Genomic DNA, 14,737 nt, shown 5'->3' with positions numbered 1-14,737 from the left:
GTGCCTTCTGTAATCAGACGGTCATGCCTGGCCTACAGAAAGTGTCCTTTCCTATGTCTAAGGTTAAACAACATGCAGAATCTTAAGAGCCCAGTGACAGTGGGAAGACCAAGGCCGAGAAGCCCCTTCCCAGGACTGTAGGCTTTCCATCGAGGTGGAGCTTAAATGGACATTCAAGGCCTTGGTTCTGACATCCTTCTCAGGAAGACAGAGTGGATGGAGCAAAGGCCTAGCCCAATGGCCCACAACGGGCATGATCATCGTGGTGGAATCAGTATCTAGGACAGTATCCAAGTTGGTGGGCTCGGGTGCTATGTGGCTATTTAGCTGACTCAGAACTCCACTTTAAGAGACTTAGGCCAGGATTTAAGCTGAAGGCTGCAGAACTGAGTTGAAGCATGGAGAAGCTCAGAATCAAGGAACTCTTCATAGTGGCCTGTGGCTTACATGATTATAGGAATTTGACTAGGGAAATCATTCCAAGGGGCAGCTCTAGATATATCAAGGGCAAGGGCATAGGCTACTATCAACTGTACAATGAAGCACCAGAGTTACAAGCCGAGGATGGTGACCTAGACAGGTTTCAAATCAGCCCCCTAGCTGTCACACAGCCGATGGATCAGAGTGGGGAAGGAGGGGCTGAGTGTTGGAGGTAGCCAACCCAGGGAAGGCTCCACATGGAAGAGGGCTCAGATCAAGCTGTGAGGAGAGGAGGAATTCTCCTCCACCCAAATCCTCCTCTCCAACTCTAGTGTGCCCATTCCTTAGCTTATTAAACAATTATCAAGCCCTCAAGCACCCATGGGGAAACCAGGTCTGGCCGGCTTGTCTCCCTGGTTCCAAAGCCAGACAGGCTCTGTGGGACCTAAGTGACATAGTCCTAGGATTCATTTCTGAGAGAGAAATGGACGCACAAAAAACTTTCCAAACACCGTTTACTTCACTAAAATCTGGAGAGAGGCAGCAAAAAGGTACCTCAACACCTGGGCCACCAAGCTAGGAGTGTACATTGACAACAGCAACATACAGGGCCAGGGTGCTAAGGGCCAGCAGTCCTGTCACTACTGCCCGGGCCAGCAGTGCTGTCCAGCTGCCCAAGGAACAAAGATGGACAAAGGTCCTGTGGGGAAAAAACCACAATGAGGAATGGAAAGAGAAAACACACCCCCAGTTGAACCCAGCCTCAAACCCCAGCCGGCTCACTCCATGACAAAGGCCTTGTAGACACTAAGAAACATCAAGAAGAGAACTGCAGGCCGGAAGGTGTGGTACAAGTCATAGCGTGTTATCATCCAGACCTGGGCTGCTGCCACGATGTAGTGGACCTGCAGGAGGAGGGAAGGAAGTGGCAAGTTGGGGCCAAGTTTGGGGGAGAAGTATGGTTAACAGCATAAATGTGGGTATGGACAAGACTGCATACCAGACTGATGTTGGAGTCAATGCTCATCTGGATGTATTTCCAGTCAAATTCAATGCCTCGGGCTCCCACCCAGAGAGGAATGCAGCTGAGGAAGGCAAAGGGAGGGACTCTCTAGTACCCAGACCCCCTGAACACCCAGACTCTGATCCCCACCCTCCAGCACTCCCGTGAGACCCAGAAGCCTAGGCTCCAGGCTGCTCCACACACCGGGACATAATGAGCTCAGCAGTGGCCCAGCCCAGGGCAGCAACCATGATCTTGTATTCCCCCTTGCCTGCATTCCGGGACATGACAAGGTTTAGGCCTATCAGGTCTGCCACATCCACACTGGCTTTCATGAATTCCTGTGGGTCAGGTAGAGACGAGTGAACACAGGGGCCAGGTGAACACACTCCTGCACTCCCTGCCCCTCCCGTGTCCAACTCACCCCAATGAAGTCATAGATGCCACCTTCCCAGGTGGGGAAGAAAGTGGCCAAGAACAGCATCTGAGAAAAGAAAGTGGGAAGGTCACCTGAAGGTGAGGGCAATAAAACTACGCGGACATTGTGGACAGTGATTGAGTTGCAAGAGGAGGGCTGAACGCTGGGTTCTGGGGTTATGCCGGGTGGAAGTGGCAAGATCACAAGAGCAGGGGGGACAGAGAGCAGATGCCCGGTTCCCGAGAAGTCTAGAAGTTCACATGGGAATCTGAAGTCTAGAAATGCCGGAGTGAAAGCATGCCTAGCGTAAGCAGCACCATGCGACACCCTGTGGGTGAAATATCACTTAGCCAACACTTAAGGGGTTTTCTCAGTTTTACCGAAAGTGCTAAGAAAAAGTTGCATCAAGGACTCTCCTGGGCTTCCACCCCTTCTAAGGTATTCGGGCACAGTCCCTAAGCTTTGTCTCAAGGGTGGTCCCATGGAGCGCAACAGCAGCAGATCCGGGTCCCTGAGGTCTGGAATGCCTGGAGGCCAAACACGTGGAGTCCCGGAGTCCCTCACCTTGCATAGCTGCACAAAGAGGTAGGTGACCCCGGCCTGGACACATTTCCAGAAGGCGTTGTACTCGGACCTGAAGAAGTGGGCGGTGAGGGGTCGGCCCAGGACCCGCACCCTCTCCGCCCCGCGCCCGCCCTGCACTCACAGGCCGCTGCACTTGTACGTGATGAAATAGGGAAAGTAGGCGAGGGCAAAGCAGTTCCCGAAGTGGAACAGGGTCATGACGCCGGCCGCCCGGTCCCGCCAGCGCGGAACTCGCCCGGCGGCGCCTCCTCTGGGCAAGGGGTCTCGGCCTCGCCGGCACCCGGGCCTGGCGCCCACCTGATTGCCGTGGCCCGCGCGCGGTCTTATGGGAGTTGTAGTCCGGCCTGGCACGTCGCGCGCCATGACGTCAGAGCGCCCATCGCCTGCCCCGCTGCCGGGCTTCCAGAGCCTGACGCTATTGAGGGCAGCACCTGCCCTCCATGGCAGAGATGCGTTTGCTCTCCCTAAGTGGTACCCGGCTCGAAACCAAGCGTCACCTCTTTCTCGCTTATCCGAGAACCCGACCCCAAACGCACGGTGATCGGCGCAGAGACAAGAGGACGAAGCTGTGCGCGCATTGGTTTTTATTTCATTGTTGACTCCGCGGTGCCGCGAGAGCCACGCGACCTCCTTCTAAGGGGACCAGAGGGGAGAATGTGAGGTGCTCGGAGAAGAAAGGAGGGGTCTTCCGGGTTACTTCTCCAGGCTAAACATGTAGCGGATGAGGTCGACCACTCGGTTACTGTAGCCATATTCGTTGTCGTACCTGGGGAGGGGAGGAAGGAGGCATCAGTGTGTGTGTGTGCCCTCCTGCTAGCCTCTCCCACTATCTTCCGGCATCTTTCCCCTTTACCAGGAAATGAGCTTAACGAAGTTGTCATTGAGGGCAATGCCTGCCCTAGCATCGAAGATGGACGAATGAGGATCGCCGATAAAGTCCGTGGAGACCACCTAGGTGACAATTTCAAAGATAAATGTAGCATGTAGCACAGTAAGGACCTCCAGAAGCCCAGACTTGACTCTCAGACCACATTGTCATTCAGTCATCTGGCATATTGGATAGAGTTCTTTTGTGTTGGTGACAAGATGTCTCGGGGATTATCAGAAAAGACATAGGTTGGGGGGATGGTTCAGTGGGTAAAAGTGCTTGTCACATAAGTGTGAGCATCTGAGTTTGGAAACTCAAAGGTTGGGCATGTGGTGGACACCTGTAATCCCAGCATTCCAGATCCAGACCGAAGATCCCTGGGGCAAGATGGCTAGCTAGACTAGCTGAAATTGGCAAGGTACAGTTACAGCTTGCCTCAGTAAATAAGTGGAGTGAAATAAGACATGTCAATTTCATGCCTCCACACATGTATCACCACTACTCATGTACCTGTACACATTTCCCCATGCATCCACACAGGTACACAGGGCGGGGTGGGTGGGTGGGAGGCACATGACTCAGACCACATTGTCCTAATGCTGTTCCAAGAAACATTACATGCAAGCAGTGGATGGCATGAGCCTGGGTCTTATGAGTAGGATCTGAAGAAGTAGGAGCAGCTACTGGCACAGACTCTCAGAGTTGCAGCCCTTAAGGACACAGGAGGGTTTTTTGGCATTGGACTGATTTGATTTGAACCATTCAGATGACATCTTGGCACTTGAGGGCAGACCTGCGGGAACTGCAGAACTGAGATAACTTTTTTTTTTTTTTTTTTTTTTTTTGATACTGGGTCTCTTTGTTGCTCTGGAACTCGCTCTGTAGACCAGGCTGGCCTCAAACTCACAGAAATCTGCCTGCCTCTGCCTCCTGACTGCTAGGATTGAAGGTGTGCGTTCCTCCACCACCCCCGAGCCTAGCAGATGGCACTTGTGAAGTCTGCTCCCAGGAAAGGCGTCTGACCTGGCCTAAACCCTGAGGAAAAAAATTTTAAAAATAAGAACTGGTGTCTTTTGTTCGCTAAGCGTGTATTAAGCACCTCTGTACGCCAGGCCCTGGATAGTAAAAGCTCCATAGGGAGTTAGTTCTTAAGTTACTATTTTCTTGGACAGCATGTGCTGTAGGTTACATGAGTGACTTCTGGTCATTGTGGTGAGGAAAAACAACATTGGTAGATCAAGGCAGCACAGTGTCAAGGCACACAGGCAAAAAGACCTACTTTCCCTGGCCTGCGGGTTTTGTGTGTCTGTTTTTGAGACAGGGTCTCATTATGTAACCTTGGCTGGCCTGGAACTCAGAGACTCACCTCCTTGAGTGTGCTCCGTGACGCCCAGCTGGCCTGTAATTCCTATTTTGGCCCATGCATAATAGTTCCATGGTGAGTGGGACTCCTCATTCTCCCAGGGGTTCCCCTAATGTTTCCTCAGTCCTTACCTGGTCCTCTGTGTAAGCAAGGATGCCAGCCAAAGGCCCTTTGGCTGCTGCTTTTACAGCCTCCTTGATAGCTGAGTAGGAGGCAGGCTGGGCCAGGCGGCAGGTCAGGTCCACAACAGATACGTTTGGGGTTGGCACCCGGAATGCCATTCCCGTTAACTTCCTGGAGAATTTCACAGTAAAGGTGGGAGTCAGAGCGCAGGGACTTCTGTTTCCATTCGCCCCTTGCCTTGGGACCTGTGAGGTCCTCCTAGGGTATGTCCCCGCCCTGGTTACAGCATTGTATCCTCATACCCTTTGAGCTCTGGAATGACTTTGCCTACAGCACTGGCAGCCCCAGTGGAGGATGGGATGATGTTCTGGTGAGCACCGCGGCCACCTCGCCAATCCTTCTTGGATGGCCCGTCCACTGTCTTCTGAGTGGCTGTGTAGGAATGGACTGTGGTCTTGGGGAACAAGAGGATCAAGATGAAGCCTTCTTGCTCCTAAGCTCTCATTCCTCTTTCTTCTAGGACTTGGGAGGTGGTCTAGGTATGGAGGCTAACAGGGCCACCACCACAGATCATAGGAAGGGTGCCTGGAGGCCAGGGCCTGTCCTTGTCAGAGCATTTCAAAGGGTGCCCCTGCTGGTGGGCTTCCTTCCCAAGCCACTCTCCCTGCTAACTCCTAACTTAAGCAGGCCCGGGAAGAAGGGGTTGGTCTCCCTGCCATCCTTTCTGCCCCAACTCACCATTAGCCCTTCCACGATCCCAAAGCGTTCATGAATAACCTTTGCGAGGGGGGCCAGGCAGTTGGTGGTACAGGATGCATTGCTGGAACGACCATGGTGTGCCAGATGAGTGGCAGAGCCACCTCCCCACCCTTACTCTTACTTAACCAGGTCTGGCTTTGTGAGATGTGAGGATGGAGGGGGGAGGGCTTCCTGGGGATGCCATGGGATGGGAATGGGAGTGCCATGAGATAAAAGAGCCATTGGAAGTGCCACTGGGGAATGCTGCTTAGGCATGTCCTCTAGATACTGAACATTCCTAGTAGTTTCATGGTGAAATTAACACGAGGACTTGGAATTTAGGGACTGATAAGTGGGAGAAAGTTGATCTGAAAGACTCCAGAGATCTAGTGGAATTGGGGTGGGGAGAAAGTGTTCCCTGTGCTATAGCCTGGCATGTCTGCTGGTACCACCCACATGTTCAAGGATGGCTGTCAGCCCAGGTACCTGACAATGTTCATAGTGCCAGGGTTATAGTCCTTCTCATTCACACCCATGACCAACATGGGTGCATCAGGGGAGGGCGCAGTGACTACCACACGCTGGGCACCGGCTGTGATGTGTGCCTAGTAATAGAGTACAAGGGTTAGGGTCTCCAAGCACCACTGCCCCCTCTTCCTAGACAGGTATGGGCACTCTCCCCCACTCACCGAAGCTGCCTCCATGGACAGGTATACGCCTGTGGACTCCACCACATAGGGACACCCTACGGAACTCCAAGGGATGTCTTTGGGGTCTTTGCTGTGGGTAGTGGGAAGGCTGGGTCAGTCTTCCTTCCTTGGGTATCAGGCAAGCCAAGAGGCTTTGGTGCCTTGACCTGCTAACACCCATTCGATAACTCCATTTATACCTGCCTGCTCCAGGTTGGTGCCCTCCTGCAGGCCCACACCAACCACTCTCCCTTTCTTCTCCTTCCTTCCTTTTTTCCTTTTCTTTCTTTTTTTTGGGGGGGGGCATTCGAGATAGGGTTTCTCTGTGTGGCCCTGGTTGTCCTGAAACTCACTCTGTAGACCAGGCTGGCCTCAAACCAAGAGATTGCTTCTGCCTCCTGAGTGCTAGAATTGAAGGTATGTGCCACCACTGCCCGTCAGCTCTTCTGTTCTTGTCTGCTAACCCTGCAGTGTCTAGACAGACTGACATCTTCAGCTCTGGCTCTTACACCCTCAGGAACTACTCTGACAATGCCCAAGAGAGACCAGAACTGGCAATGCTCCTTTCTGGTCCCCAGCTCTGACCACTTCACGCGAACCCTTGTAGCCTTTTGCCATCACCATTGATGTCCTTGGGAAGACCCCAAGGACAGACACCCACGTCAGACAACAGCTCGTGGGAAGACTACAGTTGAAGGACCCTGTGGCCAGGCGGTGACCAGTCCTTGACACTAGAACACCCCCCTCCCCCAGAGGCTTTCTGCTCCTCTCTTACAGTCTGCATTTTCACTTGGTTTTGGTTGGTTGGTTGGTGGTCGTGTCTTACGCAACCCAGTCTGGTCTGCAGCTTCAGGGATCCTCCTGCCTCAGCCTGCCGAGTGCACAAGCACCATCACGACCAGTTTCGCCCTGATATTCCCCAAATGTTTTTGTTTGAAACTTGTCAAGCACCCTTCCTTGGGTGCTTACTCCATCTGTGGGCTTGTCCCCCATGGAATTTATCATGTGACAGGGAGGTTTGTTCTTACAATTGCTTCTGGCTCTACTTCTGGATCATTCCATACCACATGACTGGATCTGTTTCTGCCATAAGAATTTAATCAATCAGTATCTAGTTAAACTTTTTTTTTTTTTTTTTGAGACAGGGTTTCTCTGTGTAGCCTTGGCTGCCCTGGAACTCACTTTGTAGACCAGGCTGGCCTTGAACTCACAGAGATCTACCTGACTTTGCCTCCCGAGTGCTGGGATTAAAGATGTACACCACCACTACCTGGCTATATTTAAACATTTTAAAATAACTTATTTTAAGTCCTCTGTGTGTGTGTTTGTGTGTGTGTGTGTGTGTGTGTGTGTGTGTGCACGTGTGTGAGAGAGAGGGGGTGGGGAGGAGAGGAGAGAAAGAGAGAGAGTTGTTGGATCCTCTGGAGCTGTAGTTACAGGAGGTTATGAGCCACTTTTGGGAGTTCTGGGAATTGAACTTGGGTCCTCTGAAAGGGCAATTTGTGGTCTTAACTGCTGAACTGTCTGCAGCACCGACTGATGCATGTTCATTTGATTGTTGTGGTGCTGAGGACTGATGCCAGGCCGTTATACATAGAGGAGCATATTCCACTGCTGAGCTGACTGCCTAGCCCCATCTTCTTCTTTTCAGTCACTCTGCACATGGACACTAAGCTGTCGGGAGCCTTCAGTCTAAGGTAATTATCTGTTCACCACCACTGTGTTCATTTTTCAGAAAAGCCTGTGTCGGGACAGCGGTGACAGCAGGCTGGGAGCACAGGCTAGCCAGCCCGAGGTTCTGCCCCCAGTTAGCTACAGTGTGGGAATGAATGAATGCACAAGCTCCCCTCTCTTCTCTGGACAACATGGCTCCTTCCTTTCTCCCTCTGCTCCGTCAGCCCACACCATTCACCGACTGGCCCAGGTAGCCTTTATCTGATGCACGCGTTTTCTGGCTTTCAAGCTAGGAGTACTTCAGTTCCTGAAACGATACTTGAGTTGGTCCAGCCCCTCATGCCTACAGGTCTGTTCTGAAGATTCGTTCACTCAGTTGCATGGGTGGGAAGGCAACTGTATTGTATATTCCATTGGCAGGTTGTCACGTGCTGTTTGGGCTCACTGAGAAGCTGGCTCAAGACCCAAGCACGTTTATGTTAAACGTTCTTCAAGACCCCTTGTCCAGGGATGGACTGACCCCTCTCCTCTCTGTGACAGAAGAGAAGAGACCAGTAAAATAGCCCAAGGGTAAGAGCACAGTCCCTGAGAACGGAGGTTACTAGTGTTTATCCCTTGGTATACAAGCTGTGCCATGAGAGAAAGCTGTCAGGAGCTCCAACCTCCACTTCCCCAGTCATTCTCTGCTGGGTGTTGTGAGCCCTTGACTAGACCATGTCTCATCGCTCTCTCTTACCGTCTGTTCTTTTACTTAGAAGCTCCACCAGCCCTGCCTGGGAACTGAATCTTCTTGGGTTATCCCCAGTTGATTTCCACCAGATGTTTTGAGCACTTGATTTGACATTTTGCTATCTATCTATCCATCCCTTGCTGTTTATTTTTTGACTTTGGCTTGCCATATATAATTTATAAACTTTTTCAAAACTGAAAGTGTGGCTATCAGGCCATTCATTCTCCAGCAGTATGGGAGTGGGGGTGTTGTGGGGAGTGGGGTGGGGTGGGGGAGCAGCGCTGGCAATGCTCAGACAGATGCAGAGGGACTTAGGGTGATTGATAAGCTGACCCACTGGAATTGCTCTTGGGGTCATGATTTCAAACTCAGGGCAAGCAGCTTCTGTTTTCCCGGACACCCTAGTACCTACCTCCCGTCAGTCCCTCCAAACTTAGTTATACCTCAGTAAGTTAAAAGGGAAGCTGTGAGTGTTCTGCCTGAGCAGGAGCCAGAAGACCTTGCATGGGGCTACAGAGGGTTGGTTTCTTAGGGTGTGCAAGTAACATGTCATTGTTTATTTTTCCTGGAGACAGAATTTTATTATGTAGCTCCAGGCTGACCTAGAACTTGAGTAATCCTCCTGTCTCAGCCTTCCAAGTGCCTGGGTTATGAGTGTATACCCCACACCTGGCATGCTACTGTCTGATATATAGATTTTGAATCTATCTGCAAATTGTGGAACATCCCATCAGCAGAAGCTGTGTGAGGTAGGCACTATGAAGTTGGCCTTGTTTATGTGTAAGAGGTGCAGGCCCAGGGTCCCCAGAGGTGATGACCAAGGTGGCAGATGAGGCACAGAGAGACTGCAGGGTGGGATGCATAGTGCATGGTGTACACTGGGAGCTGGAGCCTTATTTGGGGTGCTGAGGAGCATGGGGGGTTAGGTGGAGGATTCAAAAGGCTTCAGGGGATGCTGGGTAGGAGCTGGCTCAATTGCCATAGAGAGGGGGGTGGTTGATGGCTCAGGGGAAGCAGGAGACAAGGCACAGTGAACCCATATACCCAAGAGAACACATGCAGATGTGTGTTAGATACAAAACACTAAAAACCATGGGCTGTTCTTAATTGTTGTAGGAATCAGAGAGCTTCCTGAGACCCTCTCTCTAAACAGTACCTAGAGGCATGCACACATAGTTTAGCTGTAGCATGGGATGACAACCTCCCCACTTCATGGTGTGTGAGACATTCAGGCCTTACCACTGGTACACTTGGATCTCAGCGTTATCCACAACTAGTCTTCCATCCTTTTGTTCCACGCTTCCTTTGTATCTCCCATGCACAGAGTCATATTTGAACATGTATACCTGCAGTAGACAGAACAGGGTCCTCATCTTAGGTGGCAGAGCCAGCAACCCCAGAGAAGTCCCCACCCTGGGGAAGATTCTGCAAGGCTTTCCACACAGCTCTTGGAACCCTCTCCCCAACTCAGGTGCCACTCTTGCCGGTCCCTCTCTCCGCCCTGCTACTCACCATGTATTCTGGGTCAATGAATGGATCGTTCACTGCCACCACCTTAATGCCCTTCTCCATGCAGACTCGTAACACCAGACGGCCAATGCGTCCAAATCTGTCCAGCAGGAACATATAAAATAGGGCATGGGTATGGGAGCAGGGTGACAGGGATGTGGTGTCAGTGTCCCATCAAGTTCATGTTGAACTTTGAACCATTGCGCGTATTAAAAGGATGGAAACTGAGGGCTGGCGAGGTGGCTCAGGGGGTAAAGGCACTTGCTGCCGAGCCTGACATCCTCAGTTTCTATCCTTGGGACCCACATGGCGGAAGAAGAGACCTGACTCCTGCAAGTTGTCCTTTGACCTACACACGAATACATGCATGCACACACACACATAAACACAGATCATTTCTAATCCTCTCGTGGTATTAAGTTTAAATTTAGTCCGGAGGGTGGGGCCCCTAGGGTGGTGTTAGTGGCTTTATGAGGAGAGAGACCCGGAAGCTGGCCCTGACTCTATCGGACATGCCGTTAGTGCACTTAGGACTCTGCAGAGTCCCCATGGGTGAGGAGGCTCCCACCAGATGCTTCATCCCAATGTTGGACTCCCCCAGTCTCCAGACTGTAAGAAATCTCTTTTCTTTGAAATGACCCAGTATCAGGTGTTGAGTGATAGCCACTGAAAACAGACTGAGACATCGTGAAGCTCTCTCAAGGGGTCTAGGTCCTCGGTGTGGGTGTGGGAAGTGGCCACTTCTGTGTGTCTCATCTCTTGCCCAGGTGAGATTGCTCAGCTCTTAACCTGTACTTCCATTTTCCAGCCTCACCCACCCCGTTCATTCATTTCCTTCCCTTTTCCTTCCCTCCTTCCCTCCGCTCCCCTCCTCCCCTCTTCCTCTTCCTCTTCCTCCATTCCTTTTTATTTTCTATTTTCATTTTTATTTGTATTACTTTTGTGTGTGTGTGGTGCTGGAGACCAAACCCAGGGCTTTGCGCACGCTAGACAGTACTCTACCACCAATTTATATACCTTCACCCTCACCCCCTGTACCTCCTTTGTTTTTCTGTTTGAGACAGGGTCTCACTGGGTAGCCCTGGTTGGCCTGGAACTCGCAGAGATCTGCCTGCCTCTGCCTCTGCCTCTGCCTCTCTTGACACTCTCCTCTCTGCCTCTCTGCCCCTCTGCCTCTGCCAGCATCAAAGGTGTGTGCTATTCCTCCCAGCCTCCAGCTCCTTTTCATATTGTTTTGTTCTGTATTTTTTGAGACAGGATCTCACTCTGTAGCCCAGACTAGCCTGGAACTCGCAATACATAGCTCAGGTTGGCCTTGGATTTGGGAGTCCTGCTTTAGCCTCCCTAGTTGCTAGTGTTCTAGACACACCACCATACCTTGCTAATGCCCCGTTCTCACTCCCGTAGCTGGGTGGATCCAGGGAAACTTCACACCTCTCTGTGTTAAATGAGAGCTATATTCCTTACCATCGTGCCTCAGGTCTTAAAGGACTCTCTACCCCCACCCCCACCCCAATTGTCCTTACAGCTGTGCAGATTTCCTGCTGTCTCTGAATATACAAAGCATGTCCCTCCCATGCTAGGACACTTGCTTGCCCCACGACCTTGAGGACTTTCCGCGATGCTTTTTGTCACTTAGCCTCACTCCCATGTCTCTTCCCAGAGGTTTCCTGTGGCCAGCCTTTGCTTCCCTCCCGGGCCTTGGTCAGGTCTCCACTGCAGCCTCAACTGCCTCGGGCCTGTATCTGAATACTGTCTCTTAGAAGTGAGTTCTCCAAGGACTGGCTTGCCCTTGCTGGCCCAGTGAGAGGAGGGAAGATGCCCCCAGCCCATGGTGACCGGAGGCGGCCACAGTGTCAGCCTCTGGGGCTGGCTCCAGCGTCAACTCAGGTGAGGCGGACTCACCCATTGATGCCCACTGTCAGCTCAACTCAGGTGGGGCGGACTCACCCATTGATGCCCACTGTCAGCTCTCTCATTGGCTTTTTGGGCGGTGGAGGAACGGGGGGTGCTTCTTTGACAGGCTCTGGCCGAGGTGGCGGCGGCGGCGGCGGACTCTCGACCTTAGGCGGCGGATTCTCGACCTTAGGCGGCGGCTCCTCAATTTTGGGCTCAGGTGGACATGGTGGGAGTGGCGATCTAATCACTGTGGGGAGCAGAGAGGGTCCGGAAAGGGGGTGGTGAGCTGGGTCACTCCATTCAGGATATGGGGATGGATGAGATGGTGCAATGGGTGATGGTGACTGCCCCTGCCACTCCTGACCTGCGTGTGAGTGCTGGGATCCTGATCTCCGCCTCCACACACGTACAAATGTGTGAGAGTGCCTCCCATATGGGAGCATGTGCACACAGACACACAGATACACACACACACACACACACACACACACACACACACACACAAATGCCAATTTCTTTTTTCTTTTTTCTTTTTTTTTTTTGGTTCTTTGAGACAGGGTTTCTCTGTGTAGCTTTGCGCCTTTCCTGGAACTCACTTGGTAGCCCAGGCTGGCCTCGAACTCACAGAGATCCGCCTGGCTCTGCCTCCCGAGTGCTGGGATTAAAGGCGTGTGCCACCACCGCCCGGCTCTTTTTTCTTTTTTAAAGAGGAGAAAGTTTGGCTTTCTAGGGGCCAGCTGTGTGGCCTAGTGTCTCTTTCCCAAACCCCTCAAGCCAGAGAACGAGAGAGAGCGCACCGAGGTCAAACGTGTGCCAGGTAGCCAGGTGTGGCGGGCCACACATTTAATCCCAGAGAATCTCTGTCAATTCAAAGCCAGCATAGTCTACAGAGAGAGTTCCAGGACAGCCAGGGCTACACAGAGAAACCCTGTCTCAAAAAACAAAACAAAACAACAACACAAGGTATGTGCCAGGATTTCTCCCTAACTTCAGTTTCAGTGTGTGAGTGTTTAGCAGTTACATGAGGACGTATTTTCTGTGATTCAGTTTCTTACTCTGTGAAATGAGGATAAAATATCCCACACATATTATATCCCTCGCTGTCCCTTTCTTTCCCTTCCTCCTTCTTGAGACAGGGGCTAACCCAGGCTGGACTCAAGCTATTGGTCCTTGTGCCTCACCCTCCACAACGCTGTGACTACAGTGGTGTGGCTTTACAGCCCCCCCCTCCCCCGTTTCAGTGCTGGGGTAAATCCAGGCCCCCCCTCCCCCGTTTCAGTGCCGGGGTAAATCCAGGGCCCCTCCTCTGTTTCAGTGCTGGGGTAAATCCAGGGCCCCTCCCCTGTTTCAGTGCTGGGGTAAATCAATTAAACAATTAATTAAACAATTGCTCGCCTAGTTCGGTACACAGCACTCTTACATGTTAATATTTCAAAGATGATTTCTTGATCTGATAATAGATCTAGTTCTGTGAGCTCCAACCTATTCTAAAGATAAGACTCACCCAGGGAGGCCTCTTTCTAAAAAAAATCAGACTTAGTTGGGCAATACTGAGGCCCAAGAATATTTTCTCTCCTCTCTCCTGTTCCCTCTCTTCCCTCTCTCCCCTCCTCTCCCCTCTCTCCTTTCCTCTCCCCTCCCCTCCCCTCCTCTCTCTAGGTCTTAAGACCTGGCTGCCTTGGGCTCCTCTGAAATGATACTGAGGCATGAGGCTCCCTGGGGCTGGTTATGTCTTCAGAGCCTTTGATGATGTCACAATGTCCCCCTCCTATTTCCTCCCCTCCCCTCTCACTCTCCTCTCTCCTCTCCCCTCCCCCCTCCTCCCCTCCCCTCTCTCCTCCCCCCCTCCCCTTCCCCCCTCCCCGGGGTCTCCTGTGCAGAAGCTCTGGGTGAGGAAGGAGATGAGTGGGAAGGGAAGGACTCCTGGAGGAAAGAGGTCTGGAAGCTTCCTCAAGGGCTCCCCTCCTCCTGCCCCCTGGCCTGCTCCTCCAGGGCACGTAGCAATCAGCATTTTGGTGGCAGGAGGGTCTCAGGACTCTGAGCATCCTGTATGAGGGTGTATTGACTCCCAGACTACACTTTCCTCCTCTTCCCAGGGTCACTCCCGAAGGCTGTCCTCACCTGGACATGTCTGCCTCAGTAGCTGGACAACAGTGACGTTGGTGAGGACGACATCACGTTTTGACATGGCCTAAGGTCTTAAGACCCGGCTGCCTTGGGCCCCTCTGAGATGGTACTGAGGGCTGAGGCTCCCCGGGGCTGGGTTATGTCTCCAGAGCCTTCGATGATGTCACATTGTCCAGTGACATCACAGAGGAAGTGGTGTGCAGGCTGGAGACCTTAGCCCGCAGAGGCCTCTGGGAATCTCACACTTCCTGTGGTATTTCAGGGCCACACTCTGACATCTAGAGTGGAATCTGCTGAGCTCACACAGCTGTTCATGCTGCTGTCTCCCTTCCTCCCTCCCCCGGTCCACCTGCGCCTTGCGGTCCTGGATCTCTGAGGAGGTTCCCTGGCTCTCCCAGTGTCTGGAAAGGCCTAGGAAGTCCCTCCCAAGTCTCCCCTTGGCTACCTGGGTTCCCAGGGGTTTATGAGTAGCTCTTCTCACCCAGGCGGAGGAGAGGAAGGAGATACTCTAGGATCCAGAGGTCTGGGAGGACAGCATGGAAACAGCTTCTCCCTGACATGACAGGACAGCCGCAGTCCCGAACTCAGCAG

General features: G+C 52.3%; 2 protein-coding genes across 4 annotated transcripts; both read right to left on the bottom strand.

Moving 5' to 3' along the window:
* Positions 1-931: 931 nt before the first annotated feature.
* Tmem147 (transmembrane protein 147) lies at positions 932-2,773 on the bottom strand. Its single transcript, XM_059275921.1, has 7 exons — positions 2,548-2,773; positions 2,406-2,475; positions 1,848-1,907; positions 1,628-1,764; positions 1,421-1,505; positions 1,204-1,325; positions 932-1,120 (listed from the first exon to the last, which is right to left on the bottom strand). The coding sequence occupies exons 1-7, from the start codon at positions 2,622-2,624 to the stop codon at positions 997-999; spliced, it is 675 nt and encodes a 224-aa protein (XP_059131904.1). The 5' UTR covers positions 2,625-2,773; the 3' UTR covers positions 932-996.
* A 220-nt stretch (positions 2,774-2,993) lies between these two features.
* Gapdhs (glyceraldehyde-3-phosphate dehydrogenase, spermatogenic) lies at positions 2,994-14,737 on the bottom strand. Of its 3 annotated transcripts, none has more exons than XM_059275761.1 (11): positions 14,628-14,737; positions 12,071-12,266; positions 10,124-10,220; positions 9,851-9,957; positions 6,208-6,298; positions 6,005-6,123; positions 5,519-5,600; positions 5,083-5,234; positions 4,789-4,951; positions 3,280-3,377; positions 2,994-3,192 (listed from the first exon to the last, which is right to left on the bottom strand). In XM_059275761.1, exons 1-11 carry the CDS (start codon positions 14,704-14,706, stop codon positions 3,120-3,122), a joined length of 1,257 nt encoding a protein of 418 aa, XP_059131744.1. In that variant the 5' UTR covers positions 14,707-14,737; the 3' UTR covers positions 2,994-3,119. The 3 variants fall into 3 exon arrangements, with proteins under 3 accessions (XP_059131744.1, XP_059131751.1, XP_059131758.1); XM_059275768.1 differs by lacking the exon at positions 14,628-14,737 and adding an exon at positions 14,141-14,303; XM_059275775.1 differs by lacking the exon at positions 14,628-14,737 and adding an exon at positions 13,440-13,621.

This window comes from Peromyscus eremicus, chromosome 1 (genome assembly GCF_949786415.1).
Source record: "Peromyscus eremicus chromosome 1, PerEre_H2_v1, whole genome shotgun sequence".
NCBI classification, from domain to species: domain Eukaryota; kingdom Metazoa; phylum Chordata; class Mammalia; order Rodentia; family Cricetidae; genus Peromyscus; species Peromyscus eremicus.
Note: the sequence above shows the minus strand (reverse complement) of the source record. Positions and strands in the feature narration are given on the sequence as shown.

Coding starts and splice junctions, on each gene's coding strand:
- Tmem147 (XM_059275921.1), bottom strand. CDS start 2,624: ATGACCCTGTTCCACTTCGGGAACTGCTTTGCCCTCGCCTACTTTCCC. Junction 2,476..2,547: donor ACGTACAAGTGCAGCGGCCT/GTGAGTGCAGGG, acceptor CCACTTCTTCAG/GTCCGAGTACAACGCCTTCT. Junction 1,765..1,847: donor GCATCTATGACTTCATTGGG/GTGAGTTGGACA, acceptor CCTGACCCACAG/GAATTCATGAAAGCCAGTGT.
- Gapdhs (XM_059275761.1), bottom strand. CDS start 14,706: ATGTCAGGGAGAAGCTGTTTCCATGCTGTCCTCCCAGACCTCTGGATC. Junction 9,958..10,123: donor TCATTGACCCAGAATACATG/GTGAGTAGCAGG, acceptor TGTCTACTGCAG/GTATACATGTTCAAATATGA. Junction 3,378..4,788: donor TTGCTTACACAGAGGACCAG/GTAAGGACTGAG, acceptor ATTGTCACCTAG/GTGGTCTCCACGGACTTTAT.